Genomic DNA, 14,967 nt, shown 5'->3' with positions numbered 1-14,967 from the left:
GGGACATCAGACAGAAAATCCCAAGTCCTTTAAGATAAACATCCTCTTAATTACCTTATTCGCCGTGTGTATTACCTGTTCGCACTGACACGATTCACATCGCGTTTTAAAAATTCCTCCAGGCAACAATCATGATTATGAATTTTTAAAGGTGACTAAATGACTCAGCCTCCTGATTTAAATGGCCAGAATTAGGCGTCCCCTCTATACTATCTGCACTATCTTTGATTAAATAAATAAATAAATAAATAAAATAATTAAAAAAGACTGTGGCACAACGTTTCTGTAGGTTTCTATTTAAAGTAATTTCCATATTATTCCCCATACAGCCACATTGCTAGCAGGGTGACAGTATGAAAGCAGCAATGAGTACAGTGGAACCTGTAAAAAAGGATGGAACAAGGAGACTGCATCATGTTGCATCTGAAAGCAACGTACTTAAGTGGACTGCCAAGAGTGCTATCTCACAATGTTCTGCCCTGTGCATCCCGCTGGTGAACTCCCAGCCTCTAGCAAAACTCCAGCTGAATGTCACTGAGCAGGGACCGTATCTGATAAAATGTCTCACACTTGGCTTGCAATCGTTCTGCACTGCACACCAGCTTTGTTGTACCAGTGCTGGCTGTGTGTTAAATTATAGCAATGATATACTCAGCACACATGTGCTGATAGATAGCTGGGGAACAATAATAGACCTCCAGATCATCTGGACTTGTTTGTCTCTGCATCCAATTTGTAAACGGTGTGACAGGGATCTACAATCTTCTCATCTTAGCCATGTTACCAGATTTTTTGTTGTTGTTTTGTGGTAAACAAATCCTCTTTTGGAGAAAGCAGATATGGACATAGACAGACAAACACATTAAACAGAACTTAAATATCTCAGCCTATGCATATGGTATTTCAAAGCATCAATTATCAAAACAGTTTCCATCTGCTACATCACAGCTGCAATGTGTTAAGCCAGTAATATATATGGGAGAAAAAAAGAAACCACTTGAAAAACCTAAGTTACCAATGAAGTTTTTGAAACTCGTAACACTGAATAGTTCAGGTGAAAGCAATTTAGGCAAGTCTGAGAAATGTGCTTTTAGGAAACTCACCTTTTGCACTAGAGCAATAGAAAATCATTCCCTTGCTTTTCCTAATGCTTTTGATGAAATGCTGTGAAAGTCATTCTATCAAGAGAAAGGACAAGGTATGAGGAAGTTTCTCATTCCTGCATTAGCTGAACCTCACATTCTCTCATGCCACGTTTTTGTAGTGTAAGAGAGAAGAGTACAAACATGGCTTTAGGCACTTGTGACTAATCTTTAGTCCCTTATCTTTCTCCAGTTCCCAAGAGTAAAATTTTTATAGGGTATGTAAAGTCCTGTGATATAAAGCCTTTCATTCTTTTGTCTACCCTGGTGGACTAGGGGTGGAGTAGTTTTAGTCTTTCCTGAATTTTTGGATCTGTGATTCTAGCCTCTGCCAACGATTGTCTCCAGAGCCAAGTCAAGGTTTCTCTGTAGTAAAAAAAATAAATAATAAACCCCCATAATAATTGTGGTCTTAAAGCTGAAGGAGTGGAGTATAGAAAAGGAAGGATGAATTTTTTTTCACTGCCCCTCTGTATGTCTGAAGCAGTTCTGGTTGCTCGTAGCTGTGCCAACACTGAGTGCTTGGACTGCCTCTGTACCTGTCTGTAGCTGACATCTACTGGTTTTTGCCATGAGTAGAATGTCCAGACATTGGATGGAAATCAAATCTAGCACACTACAGGCTGCAAAACAGTAATCTCCTTTTAGCAAGACACTTCATTTATATGACTTATTAGCAAGTCAAACCTTACAGAAGTCCATGAACATGCAGCAGCTGTATCCCTCCTTCTCTGTTCCAGCTTTGCAATGAGCTGGCTTATACATGGAGTCAGGATCTCTCTTGCCCTATGCTTGGTCTTGTGAGCATGGGTCTGGTGAGAATGGGTTCCCCATGGTGTCTGGGAAAGATATCTGTGATATATATCCCAGATGTATGTGTCTGTGGGCACACACCCATGGAATCCAGCTTTCTCAGGCAGAGAGTAGAGAAGCCTGGGTATTGTTTTCCATGGGTTGTGCTGCATCCACTGAGCTACCATGTGCAAGGCAAACACCTCCCATGTACCCATGGAAGACTGAGCATGTTGGTACTTGCCCTTAGGGAGAAAGCCCGGTTGTTGGGCAGGGAAGCTCAGGTTTCAGAGAGGACTGTGCACTGAGATGTGACCTGAAGTGACATATCCTGGCTACACTTGGGCCTGTACATTATCACATTCTCAGAATAGCCTGCCAGCCCCTGAACCACTGACCCTAAGCACATTCTTGTTGCCACAAAGATCAAAAGTCCTGAGTCCTATCTAACTGTGTCCCCCCATCCCCCCTCCCCCCCAAATATTTTCTCTTATTGTGGCTAGTGACATCTTCACTGCACCTTCCTTTTGTGCTGTTGTCTCAGTTCATACAATGCAAATAGTTTCCTCTCCTTCCCTGGCTTTCTACTTTTCTACTGTCTTTGTACTCCTCTGAGATGGAGGACATCATCTTCTTGTTTTTCTGCAAACAAGAATATTTAAATCATTGGAATATTACCTGGACTTTGAATCTATTAGGACTAATTCAAGAAATGAATAAGAGGAAAAAAGGGCTCAGAGAGTGAGATTTCTTCATTCTGTAAACTGCCATGTGATTATGCAAAGCTGTTCTCTTAAGTTTTCTGCCAGACAAAATATGTAGACACTTTTCTTGCCTTTTGGAGGGGATATGCTGTGCATGTGTATAAATGCTGTCTCTTCCTTGAATTAAAATGAGACCTTACAGAGTGGGTAAATTGCACATTGCCGGGGTGAGCAGACTGGCAGCTCAGAACCCAGCCTAGTTTCACAGCACATTGCTTGTCTCAGTAGTGAGGCAATACGGAACAGGCTTGCTCTGCTTTTTGATCTGTAACTCATTGTGTAAATGCCAGCCAAATTAAAGCAAAGCAGATGGGACAAGTAATATGAAGATTAATGAAGCTACTTGCATTAAAAAGTAACTGTAGATACATATTTTAATGGAAAAGATCCTTTCTAATTCAGAATAGCTGGTCAAAAGAAAAGGATCAAGCAGTGAAAACTGCTAAAGCTTAGCAGAACATGCCTACAAAGAGTTATTACAAGTGAATAAGTCTTTATGGACTTAATCCCCATTAAATTGAATTATCAGGTCAAAGACTTATTTCTTTCTCAGCTACCTGCACCTCACTGTGAATCTACCATTTTTCCTAAAATGTAGAAGTAAAGAAATCAAACTGATAAATTCTTTAGGGATTATTCACAATGCAATCTAACATGTTCTCATTCTCCTGTGACTTTTGCAGTTTCCACCCAAACTTTTACAAATTTCTACTGAATAGCGGGATTTTTCCTTTGTATAACTGGCTACACTTCAATTGAAAGAGAAATGAGTATCAGGAAAGAGTACAGTAAACAAATTCTTTTAGTTTTACTACTACAAAAATGCAACTCAACTTCAATGATATACTGAAAGATGCCCTATGCTCTAATAAAATTCTAAATCAATGTTCAAAATTCCAGCCGATCACCAAGTATAATTGTAAAACATTTCCAGTATTGCCCTAAACTCAGAGCTCACTAGATGTTTCAAACTGCATAGCTGGTTCACAGGAGGAAAACTAGGCTTGTCTCTCACATGCCACTGTGCTGCTTTTTGAAATTGCTTCTTCTTGATGTTTAGATACTAACAGACTCTTCAACAGTGTTTTAAGTGAAGAGAGTGGAATCAGTTTTGTATTTGATTCATGAGTTGGAGGTACTTAAAGATGTGGGGGAATCACACAAAAATAAAAAGAAATCTTACCATTATAATGGAGACCATCTCTAAGAAGCACACAGTTTTCTGCTAGACACAGATCAGGATTTTTGAACTGCTGAGGTACCCAATTCCCTTTTATCTATGTAAAGAAATGGCTTCTGCCAGGCTCTTCTTCAGGAGTCAGACTTGGAATTTCAGGGGAGAAGTATGCAACTCTTCAAGTCACAAGACAGCTAAACTGCAACCTTTAGAGATCATCATAGATACACGTGCTGTTTTTCACACACGGAGTCCTTCCATGAAAAAAATGAGGGGCTGTGTAAGTGACAAACTGTGCCAGCTTTCTCAGATATGATTTTCTGTAAGAAATGTTAGAAGGCAACTGTTCAACCCCTGCTCCCACTTCCCTAAACTCTCTTCTGTGGTGTGATGCCACAAGATACCTGGTATAGTATGCTTTGATGCAGCCATTTTGCTATTGCACCTCCAAAATGAGTGTCATCTTGAAAGATCAGGCAATCATGTCTTGATTCAGAAAAGTTTGCACTATCTGTTCTGTTCTGTAAAGGGCTTGACTCCATGTGTGAGTCCTTTTCTTAAGTTCTTCACTGAGCAAGAATGCACGTAATTTCAAGCTTGTCCTTATGCTCTTACTGAATATGGCCCTGTATGGCCAAGCTAAGTATAAGCAGGACTCATGACTATCCGAATCCCAGAGCTTTTATTACAGTAAATTTTATAAAATTATGATGCTTAAAAGCTTTGTGTTGGTTTAACACAGCCTGGTTTTAGTGAGAGGGAGAAGCTGCTCGAAGCTTCTCCTATGTCCAGCACAGAGCCAATCGCTGAAGGCTCTGACAATGGGCAAGTTACTAGCCCAATTAGAGAAGTTGGTAACGCCTCTGCGATGACATATTTAAGAAAGGAAAAAAGCACCGGAAGCTCTCTTTTTCTTCTCCTGAGGGGTGGTGAGGTGGCCATTGGGGGGCCCATCCAGAGGGCAGCCGGGGTCGTGCTGCCAGGGTGGGGGGCCATCCTGGCACTGCGAGCAGCCATGCAGCTGGGACCATGCGGCTGGGACCAGCGCCGGGAACGCCCATGCAGCTGGGGCGGCGTGGCTGCTGCCATCTCAGCATGGCTCCCAATGAACTTTACTTGCTTAGCTGCTTTTAACCACCTGTGCTGCAGACAAAAGGGCAGAGGCGGCAGCAACTTCTCCTTTTCAGTGCCCCACACGAGGAGAGGAGCTGAGTGGAGCCAGCGGCCAGCGCAGCCCATGTGCTGTCGGCAGGGACCATGTGGCCAGCGATGAAAACGTGGCGAACAATTCCCCTACATGGAACACAGACGAGCTCAACCTTTTCAGCGCAGTGAAGCTCTATAAGAGCTTTTTGATTGATAGAACTTGAGACTAAATGAAACCTATGGACACCAATTTTCTCCCGAGTCAGAGACAAGGGCAAAGTGGGGACATGTGAGGAGAACCAACATGGCGATACTGAAGTCAGTGAAAAAGAGAGAGAGGAAGTGCTCCAAACGTCAGAGCTGAGATTCTTCTGCAAGCCATGGTGAGGACTATAATACAGCAAACTCTTTCCCTGTGATTCATGAGGTGCATGGGCAGGATGCAGAGATCCACACACAGTCCGTGAGGAATAGTGCTCAAACTGGAGCGCGTGAATGCTGAAAAGCTGTAATCCAGTGAGGAACTCGAACAGAGAGAAAAGACTCTTGCTTCCAGAGATAGAAAAAGAGAACCCTTGCTTCCAAACTAGGACAGCTAAAAGACTAAACCCCATGAACTAAAATGACTCACAAGTTTTGGGAAGACCGCACCATTCATGGGAGGGACTCACGTTACACCAGGTCGGGTGGGCTGCTGTTCGTGAAAGTTAAAACCACGCTGGAAAAGTTCACAGAGAACTATCTCCCGTGGGAAGGATCCCACAGCACAGCAGAAGAAAGAAACTTTTTTTCCTTAAGTGTACTGAAGAAAGATTTTTAAGAAGTGAAAGACTAAACAAAACCCCATGTTTTGTCTCCTTGCGTGGTCGGTGAAAAGAGGGAGGGACTGGGAAAGAAAGGTGTTCTCATACCCTTTTTACTTTTAATTCTGTTTATAATAAATTTTATTTATACTGTTCAAGTTTTGAGCCTGTTTTGCCCATAAAATTTTTTTCCCTAATCCTTATCTCAAGTCATGAAGTTTTCATTTTAATTTCCCCTCCTCTGCTTAGCTATAGCAGAGGAAAATGAGTGAGTAGTTTATCGTGAGTACTTGGCGCTTAGCCAGTGTCAAAACCATGAGAGCTGTATTAGTCCTAGAGGGCAAAAGAATAAACATGTTTTACCCACGTGAACACATAATTTGACTATTGGGCAACCTGACTACAAACTGGAGGTGACAATCAATTAAAACACGACATACAGTTTTTCTTGTTTTTCTTACAGTAAAGTGCTAAACACAATGGCTTTTTAACTTACTGCAAATGGCTGTTTAGAAATAGTTTTGTTTTAGTTTTTGTACATCTTTCCCCACTAACTTAGCCTGTAATATAGTGCAACATGTGAAAAGCTGTTCTGCTGATGTAAAACTGATGCATATGAAATGTCATCAGTCATCTGTTTCTGGTCCAATGTATGTAAATTCTTTAGCACAATCCAAACAAGGCATTTTCTCTTCCATGCTCCATTATGAGGTAAGTGAATATTTTGTTCTTCTAGAACATGCACAGGGATTTAGTAAAACTGTTACTGTGCTTCTCTTAAAACATTACACACCCCAAAGTATATGCAATTAAACAGTGTGGCAGTAATTCACACCCTCATCATACCTGCATTGTTGAAATCATAAAAGAGCCAATAGAGACATTCACAAACCATACAGCAGATTTTGACGATGCCACGTTACCTTTCAAAATGAGAAAATTATGAAAATTAGAATTACGTTTAACATCAGAGCAAGATTTGATAATGTAGATCTGAGTACACTGTGCCTGAGTTTGTCAGCTGACAGCTGATTACACATGGGGACGGGTTGTGATCATGAAAGTTATTAGCTGAATTTTTTACATTTAGATGTTTATAATGCTGGCTTTTGGAACTGGATTGATTTTTACAACAGAATGTCGTTATAACGCTTGCAGTGACATGAAGAACAGAACTTCAACTTGATCTTCCTCTACAGAAGCTCATTAGAGATTCACATAAGAAGACAACCAACACATGCTATTGCTATGGAAACAAGATAGAATATTATGAAGCAGTATATCCTATATTCCAAAACAGAGAGGACAAAGAGCAATTATAGCAAAAGACTGACAGGCTTTTTATTTGCAGCCTGTATGGGTCAAAGCAAAACTTAGCTCCTGATCTTAGAAATAAAATTCACCAGTGCAGTTTTAGGACTCTGGTTTCAATTCTTCCTTTTCAAAGACAAAAACTCAAGCTAGTTAGTTTAGTTCGTGATGTATGGGAGGAAGGAGGCCGAATGGAGGCACACAGCAAGTGTGTAGGTTTGATGATGTACAAAGCACAGACATCATAGAACTGACAGAAGACTGAGTCAAGTTCAAGCCAAATAGTGATGTATGGATAAAACAGAGGTGAGTAAAACCAGCTGAAGCTGAACATCTGGTCATTAAGATGCAGAGGAAAGGCTAGTTTCAAAGGCAATGGTAGCCTGTCCAGTGGCCAGAATGAAAAGCACAAAAATTCCTGTGATTTGCATCAAATGGGTGAGTCTCACGGTTTCTTACCTTAACTAGATAATAAAATGCTTTTGGACATCCTGGACACACTGCATGTATACAATATATACTTAGTCTAACTTCCCAAGCTTCTGCTTGCAACTGCATACATGGAAAATACTTTAAGCCATTTAAAACAGCTTTGTCCGTTCTAGAGATCTCTCACAATTGTAAGAGTTTTGATCATTGTCTCTGTGCACAGAGTGATAGCTTGTGAGTGGTTTCTTGGGAAAGAAAGGTGGATAGGGCAACAGCTTGAGGTGATAGTTTTTTTGTGTTTGATGACAAAATGACAAATACAGGAGTTCTATGATAATGGAAACAAGAGCTTAGAGGAAACATTTCACCCTTTGTGTAAAAAGCCTGTGATTGCCACCTCATTCACTGGTTTACTTTTAAGAAATGATTTTAAATTCCAGATGAGAGTCTACTGTAATTAGTCACTTTGAGCAAAGCCAGCATGGGCAAAATATAGCTTAGGAAGGATAAAGGAGTATTTAACAAGCCTTGGAAGGTTGTGTCATGAGTTTGTCACTACAGAGCATTACTGAGATTCCAAAACACGTAAGAGAATGATGGAAGGGAAAAATATTACAGTACACAGAGAGCTTGTGAGTGCCTACTCAGTCAGGCTTTGGTAAGCCTCCCAATGCCAGCATATGAAAAGTGTGGTTTGCCGCTATTTAATTATGATAAACTCCATAAATTGTCATTCACTGAAGGAGCCAGGTCAAATGACTTTCAAAACTGACTGGTTACATTTACTGTTTCAACTCTGATTCATTCTTGACTAGTTCTGTTTTGATTGGGAAAAAAGACAAAAGACATGGTGATTTTGGGAGAAGAGTCTAAATGGAATATGAATTTTATTGCAAAAGTTATTTCAGTAAAACACAAAAATTTTAATAGTAGCGAGTAGCTTTGTGAGAAGCAAAATACCAAACACTGCTAAAAAGAATACTAGATCAATTTTTTGACTAGCAACAGGCAAAGAGAGAAAATGTGATATAGTTGCCAAAAATACTTGAAAATAATAAACATTCTTTCTCATCTTTGCATATGAACTTTCTTTCCCAAACTGTTAAATACAATTCACTAGTGATAGCAACTACGCTTTTTTTCCCTAAGCCTTTACCGTTTTTTCTTTCTGTCTGCAATTCTCTTCTTTTGCTCTGCTTGCAGGGCTGCTTCCTGAGCTGCCAGTTCTTCTTGTTTTATGCGCTCAGCCTCCAGCAGCTGATTTCTGTATGCTTCCCGAATGCTGTAAACTCTGCCTCGTGTTTCATCTAAGGATGCCTGGCCAAAAACAAACAGCAATACTGCCATGCTCAGCACATCAATCTTGATTTCATCACAAGGAACTGTATCCTTGCTCTTCTGTTTCACTTTGCGACTCTGTAAGTACAGGGGGAGTATCTCTCCTTTTCTTTTTACATGGATGTTTATTGATTTCTCAAAGGAAGCAGCTATATGTCAATCTTTCCACCATGAAGAAGAGAAAGTTCAGAAAAATCCTTTTTAAACTGCTGGAATAATAAGCTAGTTGTATGAAAGGAGAATAGGGCAACAGAGTAGTTACCCATCTGGATCTAGTCCCTTTTCAGTTACTGCTTTGCTTTTCTGTCTTAAACAAGTCTATTAAAAACTAGGTGTCAGAAATGCTGAAATGGCTTAGGAGTTCTAGCCTTTTAAGAGGCTAAAGGAGCCTAAATCACAATGACCTTCAATGAGACCTAGGGCAAGTGGGGCTTTGACACCTCTGAATACTTTCCCTTTTCTATTTCCATCCTGAAAAATGGGGATACCTGGAAACGTCTATATAGTTCTTTATGGTCTACAGATGAAAGAACTGCAAAAGTGCTTATCAGTACAGTGTGCATATTCACAAGTAACTCTCATTTTAAATTCATACTGTGAAACACTTTTAAAGGAAATACTTTCCAGAAAGAGTAGAGGATCTACTCTTGTGAAAAATTTGCCCTTCTAATATATAATATGTTAGGCATCCAAAATCATAGTAACATCTGAAAACCTGGCTTAATAGGATCAGGCTGCTGGAGGGAGAACTGTGGCTCCTTGCTGACCAGTACTTGAGTAACATAAATCAGGCTGTCTGGGAACTAGTTAAGGAGATGTTTTCAAGTAAGATTTCTGTAAATAGGTTGATTTGATGTAAAATTGCTTTTACTGTCTCTTACCCAGTTTTAAGAGCTCTGAATAGTCACCAGCTGATTGATAGTGGTTATTGTATCACCACTGTAACACATCATTTTGTTCCTGTTGATGCTCAACATTTAAGCCAATTTGGTAAAATATTTGTACCAATTTCATGTGCAATGCTTGGCTGAGTTAATCCTCACAATGGATCCTACCCTAATGCTACCACATTTATTACTTATAGACATGGTTTTCTGAAGATTAGTAATCTAAATTCTTTGTTTGCTGGCATCATGCATATTCCAAGAAAACTGCGTTCTCTAACTTTTCTCTGAGACACATTAAGAGCAACTTATCCCCCTGTATAATTTTTATTCCTTTTCAAAAAGCTCTATTCAATTCTATAACTAAAAAATAGCCAAACTGGAGATGCTTTACCTAATAAGCATCTGGCCATGTATGTCACATGTCAGTTTATTCTGACTTATAACCATCCTTTTATGCTGATAAAATAGTGTTTTTGCAGAGAGGGTATTCATACTAAGGATGTCATGCAGTACTATTTTTTTACTTTAGAACTTTTAGTTTTAACCTTTGCCCAAGTGAAATTTCAAGCTTGTTCACTGCTTCTAATTACTAGTACTGAATACAAAACTCTTGATAATGGTTGATCAGGATATTCAGACTAGTGGCAGACATCACGGTAGTAATTAACTGGAAAGTAATCTTGAAAACATACCTGCAGGTTCTCATACATTTCAAGTATATTTTGCTTCAATAAAACTCTGTCATTTTCTTCTTTTTGTCTTTGTTCCAATACCAGCTTGCGGAGTTGCCTAAAATGGTTAATTTTTTCTTCTTTACGCATCTGTTGCTGTTGAATGATAGATTCATTTCTCAGGACAGATTCAGACATTGTTTTTCTGAAGGAAATACAAAACAGGTATTTGTCTCATATCAAATGCAGTTTTGGTTGTTGTCTATTTTGCTTAACATCTATATGCAGGTATTTGGCTTATATTTGGCAACATCACTATCGTATGGTTAGATATGGTTAAGGAGTCACTTTTCTTCTGTTTATATATAACACCAATAAGAAAATACATTCCTGAGGCCATATATTTGAGTGTCTGTTTTAAATCTATTTGTAAAATCATGCTCATCTTCGAGCATAGGAAAAACTCCTACATGTGACACTTACTTTTAATTTGCAAGAAATATATTTTTAGAAGTTTTTTTATATTATAATTATGCATTGAGACAAAATCAATTTCTTTTTTTTTTTCCTTTTGGCATAATGGCAGGTAAGTGGATAATATACTTTGAAATTTTGCCCTAAATGACTAGTGTAAAAGTCAAGGAGTTGGAGACAAATGAAATGCTTACAAGATTCAAACTTCTGGAAGGTATTTTGCCATATTTTCTACTGGTTTAATGCTATTCACTTCAATATAATGCCTATTTCCCTTTCAATTTAAAATGAAATTTGAGCATTTTTTTCAGCATTTTTTAAAGTCTTTTGAAGATCAATGAAATACAAAAATGCCACATTGAATACAAATGGACTTAAGCATGAAGTGGGTTCTAGCCACAGCACAGCAAATAAGGAGGTGCATGTGAATTAGCTTGATAAGTTCATGTCAACATTTGTAATAAAGAATAAAGTTCTTTTGAATAATAAATATAATTAATATAATTATTTCAGATATTAACTATTATTAACTGAACTGTGTTTGTTAAATATGTTATCTTAAGCCAGCATAACATCCTGAAAAATTTCTTATGATCCTGAGATTGGCTCAGCTGTTTGGAGTGTGGTGCTGATACCACCAAGATTGTGGGTTCAATCCCTGTATGGGCCATTCACTTAAGAGCAGGACTTGATGATCCTCGTGGGGCCCTTCCAATTCAGAATATCCTGTGATCTGGAAATACATGCTCCTTTCAAGATGAACACTGAAATAAATATATTTGCCTGAATGCTCATTGTCTTCAAAAGTCTATGTCACGTACTCATTACATACAGTGCAGTGATTCAACTCCTTGGGCATTTATTATGTTAGGGCAGTTTACCTCATGTAAGGACTAAGGTCTATAAGCTCCCATTTCTTTTGCTGTGTTTTTAATCTTGAGCCAATAGCTGTTTGTGGTGCTTTCTCTCCTGTGGTAAGAAAATATAAAATAGAACAGATTAAACTGGTTATTTGGTTATGCTAGGGGGCTCCACCTAAATTTTTCTTCCTTTGGCTCAGCAAAATTATTAAATGAGAATATGGGCTGAAGAGGATATATTTCTGCCCTTTTACTTCCAACATGTAGGATACAATCAAAGATGCTGCAAAACCCCCACATATACTACAATTACACTAATATATATATTTTAGCTAAATCCCCTCTACTCAAGAAAGTTTGTAAATCTAAGCAAGAACATTGAATTTGCAGTGCCTGAAAGATATAAAAACAACTTCTGGGAATCATATTCTTTTATTTAAAAAAATCAATAACAAGCTGGTTGTTCAGTCCTGGCTGTAATTTTAAAAAATTTTATTCCCTTTTGGGGAAAATATTTAGTTTAAGAAATACCAGTTTAAAGAAAAACCATGACATAGTAAAACTGGTATTCTGAAATCTTAGACTTTTTTTTTAACCACATGGATAATAACCATGCTATGTTTTATTGTAGCATTCTTGCAATACAATGACACATCTGATATTAAGCTTGGCACCAGGCTGAGCTGCTTTGTCATTATTTTAATGCTTCCTTCTTTCAATTTGTCTCCATGTGCTTGTGAAATACCTGTGAAATTTGATGAGATTTAATGATGACTGCAGTAGTTTTCTTTTATAAAAACTCTTTTATTACCTTACCTATAGCAGTAACCAGTTGAAATGTTTTAAAAATATTACTGGACTTTTCTCATGAAAAAATAGGAAGAGGTTTCTGAACATTAAAAAAATTACTGTCTATATATTTACTGTCTATACATGGACAAATATACCAGCCTTCTCTGCTGGTCTCAAAGGGTGACTTGGATCTTTGGAAGTGCCTTAGATACTGCCCATCAGAACAGAATTCTCCAGAATACAAAAATCCTCATTAAGATACTGCATACTACAGAGATGTTCAATCCCATCATTGCCTATTGCTGTACTCTGTGGAACAGTGCTGCAGTACCAGCCGGGCTAGCGTGTTGTCCTGGTACCGAGCAGCCTTCTGCCTGCCCCGAGCAGGGACAGATGGAGTCCGATTGCGGCGTGCGGGAGAACGGGCGAATCCCCAGCTGGGGTTCGCCTTGCACCCCGATGGCCAGCGCGCGTGAAGGAGGTAGGATAAAGCGGAGGGACTCCCCTTCGTGGGAAAGGGGTTTATTCCAGGGTAGAATAAGCCACATGCCTGGAGGGACGGTTTTGTAGCCCGACAAGCAGGCGTGGAAAACACACAGTAACCAATGATACTTCGGCCAGCGGGTGTTACAGAGGTGGGGAGAAGGGATTACAGTCAATGAAGAAAGGGGGAGGCTGGGAGGAGTAACAGAGACCAATCTGCTGCCAAAGAACCTAGATCACTCTGGAAAGGCAGAGAGATACGAGAAAAATGGGGAAGGGAGACTTGCAGCTAAAGGGTAAGGCACAGATCACAGCCTTTGGGGTGCTCAAGGCTTTTGGGGCTGGCCCTGGGGTTGGTCATGGCTCACTGCAACAGAATAGAACCACAACAACTTAAAGTCATTGGGGTGTCACTCTTTACTTCATAAGGCTTTATATTAGACTCTAAATGCTTAGTTTAGAACAAAGCTCTAGGTAGACAACCATTAATTTTGAAGTCCTTTAGCCAGTAACTTAGAGGAAATAATATTGTTTTGAGTAACCAATATTATGTTTAAGGCAGTAGGTGAGGATTAATTCTACTTAAGTTCTGAACCTTTCCTGTGAAGTGTACTTACCAGGATGGAAAAACACTAACCTATAATTAAGTATGGGTCACGGGTTCTAGTTCCATGAACATGAGTCATGACCAGATATTGTCACAATCAGACTGGGCAGTATTCTGTCCTTTTTATGATGGCCTGATCTCAGCATATTCACAAAAGAAAAAAACCAACAAACAGCTTGAAGTCTTGCACCCAGTTCAACTTTTCATCAGAGTACAGAAATTGGCAGGGAATACATATGAAGAACCCATAGAAGTTGTAATCACTAAATAACATTAGGCAGCACTCATGGAAGCTTCCAGGAAGCTGATGCTACTCAGAATGCACTTTTTGACACCTCGCTTCTAGATCACTCTTCATGAACAATTTCCATGAACATAAACATGAAGAGAATGCAGTTTAGGTGTATTAGTCTCTTACTGACATGCTATTTTAGCTGCTAAACACTTTTTTAGCATTTCTACACTAATGAACTCTGGTACTTGGAATTGAAGGAGAAGGTATTTTCCGCTGAACTTCCAAAAATTTCAGATTAATTCAGGATTAGAATTCTACTACAAAAGGACTACCTGAAGTTTGCTTAAGGGTAACTTGGCAGCCTCCAAGAGCTGTGGGGCTGTGTGTCTGTAAATAGAGCAGTGAAACAATTAAAATAAAGAGGGGATAGAGAGCAAGCTTGCCATTGCACATTTGGACACCTTTATTGGAGCTGATCTATCCATCTACTACCAGTATTTAATGCAGAAGTCTTTTCTAAGGAGTGGAACATGCTGAACAGAAAGTTATACCCTTACCTGTTTCTCCTGAGCTAGGTGTTAAGTTGGCAGTCTCAGCCCCAGCTATGGGTTCCTCTGAATCTCTCACAGCATACTTATTAATAAAACGCACACGTTCCTGAAAAGCCTAGAGATCAAAGTTTTATAGTCCAGGTAAGAAAAATTTTACTGCATATTTTAAATCTCAAAGAATTTTCAAAAGTAGGATTCTATAAGTCTTCAATAAGACCTAACACCAGGGTGCAGTGTGCAAGTCTGCCTGGTGCTGGAATCAGAAAAGATGCCAGGATCCCACTGAATCAGTCCTAAGATACTGCACACTTATACTAAAGATCACTGTCCAATGAAATAGTGGGAAATCACTAATCTCTGGGCAGTTTAAAATAGTATTGGGATTAAAAATAAAACAAAAGCTGTATAGCTGAATGTATGGCTACTGCACCTCCTTAGGGAACTATCACTTCATCCTAGGAGCTCCTATAGCCTGATGATTTAGACTTCCTCCTGAAAAATGAGA

General features: G+C 39.2%; 1 protein-coding gene across 1 annotated transcript in view; it reads right to left on the bottom strand.

Moving 5' to 3' along the window:
- Window positions 1–8,614: 8,614 nt before the first annotated feature.
- The window catches only part of ADGB (androglobin), a 118,382-nt gene continuing 112,029 nt past the window's right edge, over window positions 8,615–14,967 (bottom strand). Inside the window, exons 31-34 of the mRNA XM_032102143.1 lie at window positions 14,469–14,577; window positions 11,816–11,903; window positions 10,482–10,665; window positions 8,615–8,881 (exon numbers count right to left, since the gene is read on the bottom strand). Coding sequence (XP_031958034.1) covers window positions 8,717–8,881; window positions 10,482–10,665; window positions 11,816–11,903; window positions 14,469–14,577 — 546 coding nt within the window. The 3' untranslated portion in view covers window positions 8,615–8,716. The remainder of the gene's footprint in view (window positions 8,882–10,481; window positions 10,666–11,815; window positions 11,904–14,468; window positions 14,578–14,967) is intronic.

This window comes from Corvus moneduloides, chromosome 3 (assembly GCF_009650955.1).
Source record: "Corvus moneduloides isolate bCorMon1 chromosome 3, bCorMon1.pri, whole genome shotgun sequence".
Classification (NCBI taxonomy): domain Eukaryota; kingdom Metazoa; phylum Chordata; class Aves; order Passeriformes; family Corvidae; genus Corvus; species Corvus moneduloides.
This window is presented reverse-complemented; position numbering and strand designations above follow the sequence as displayed.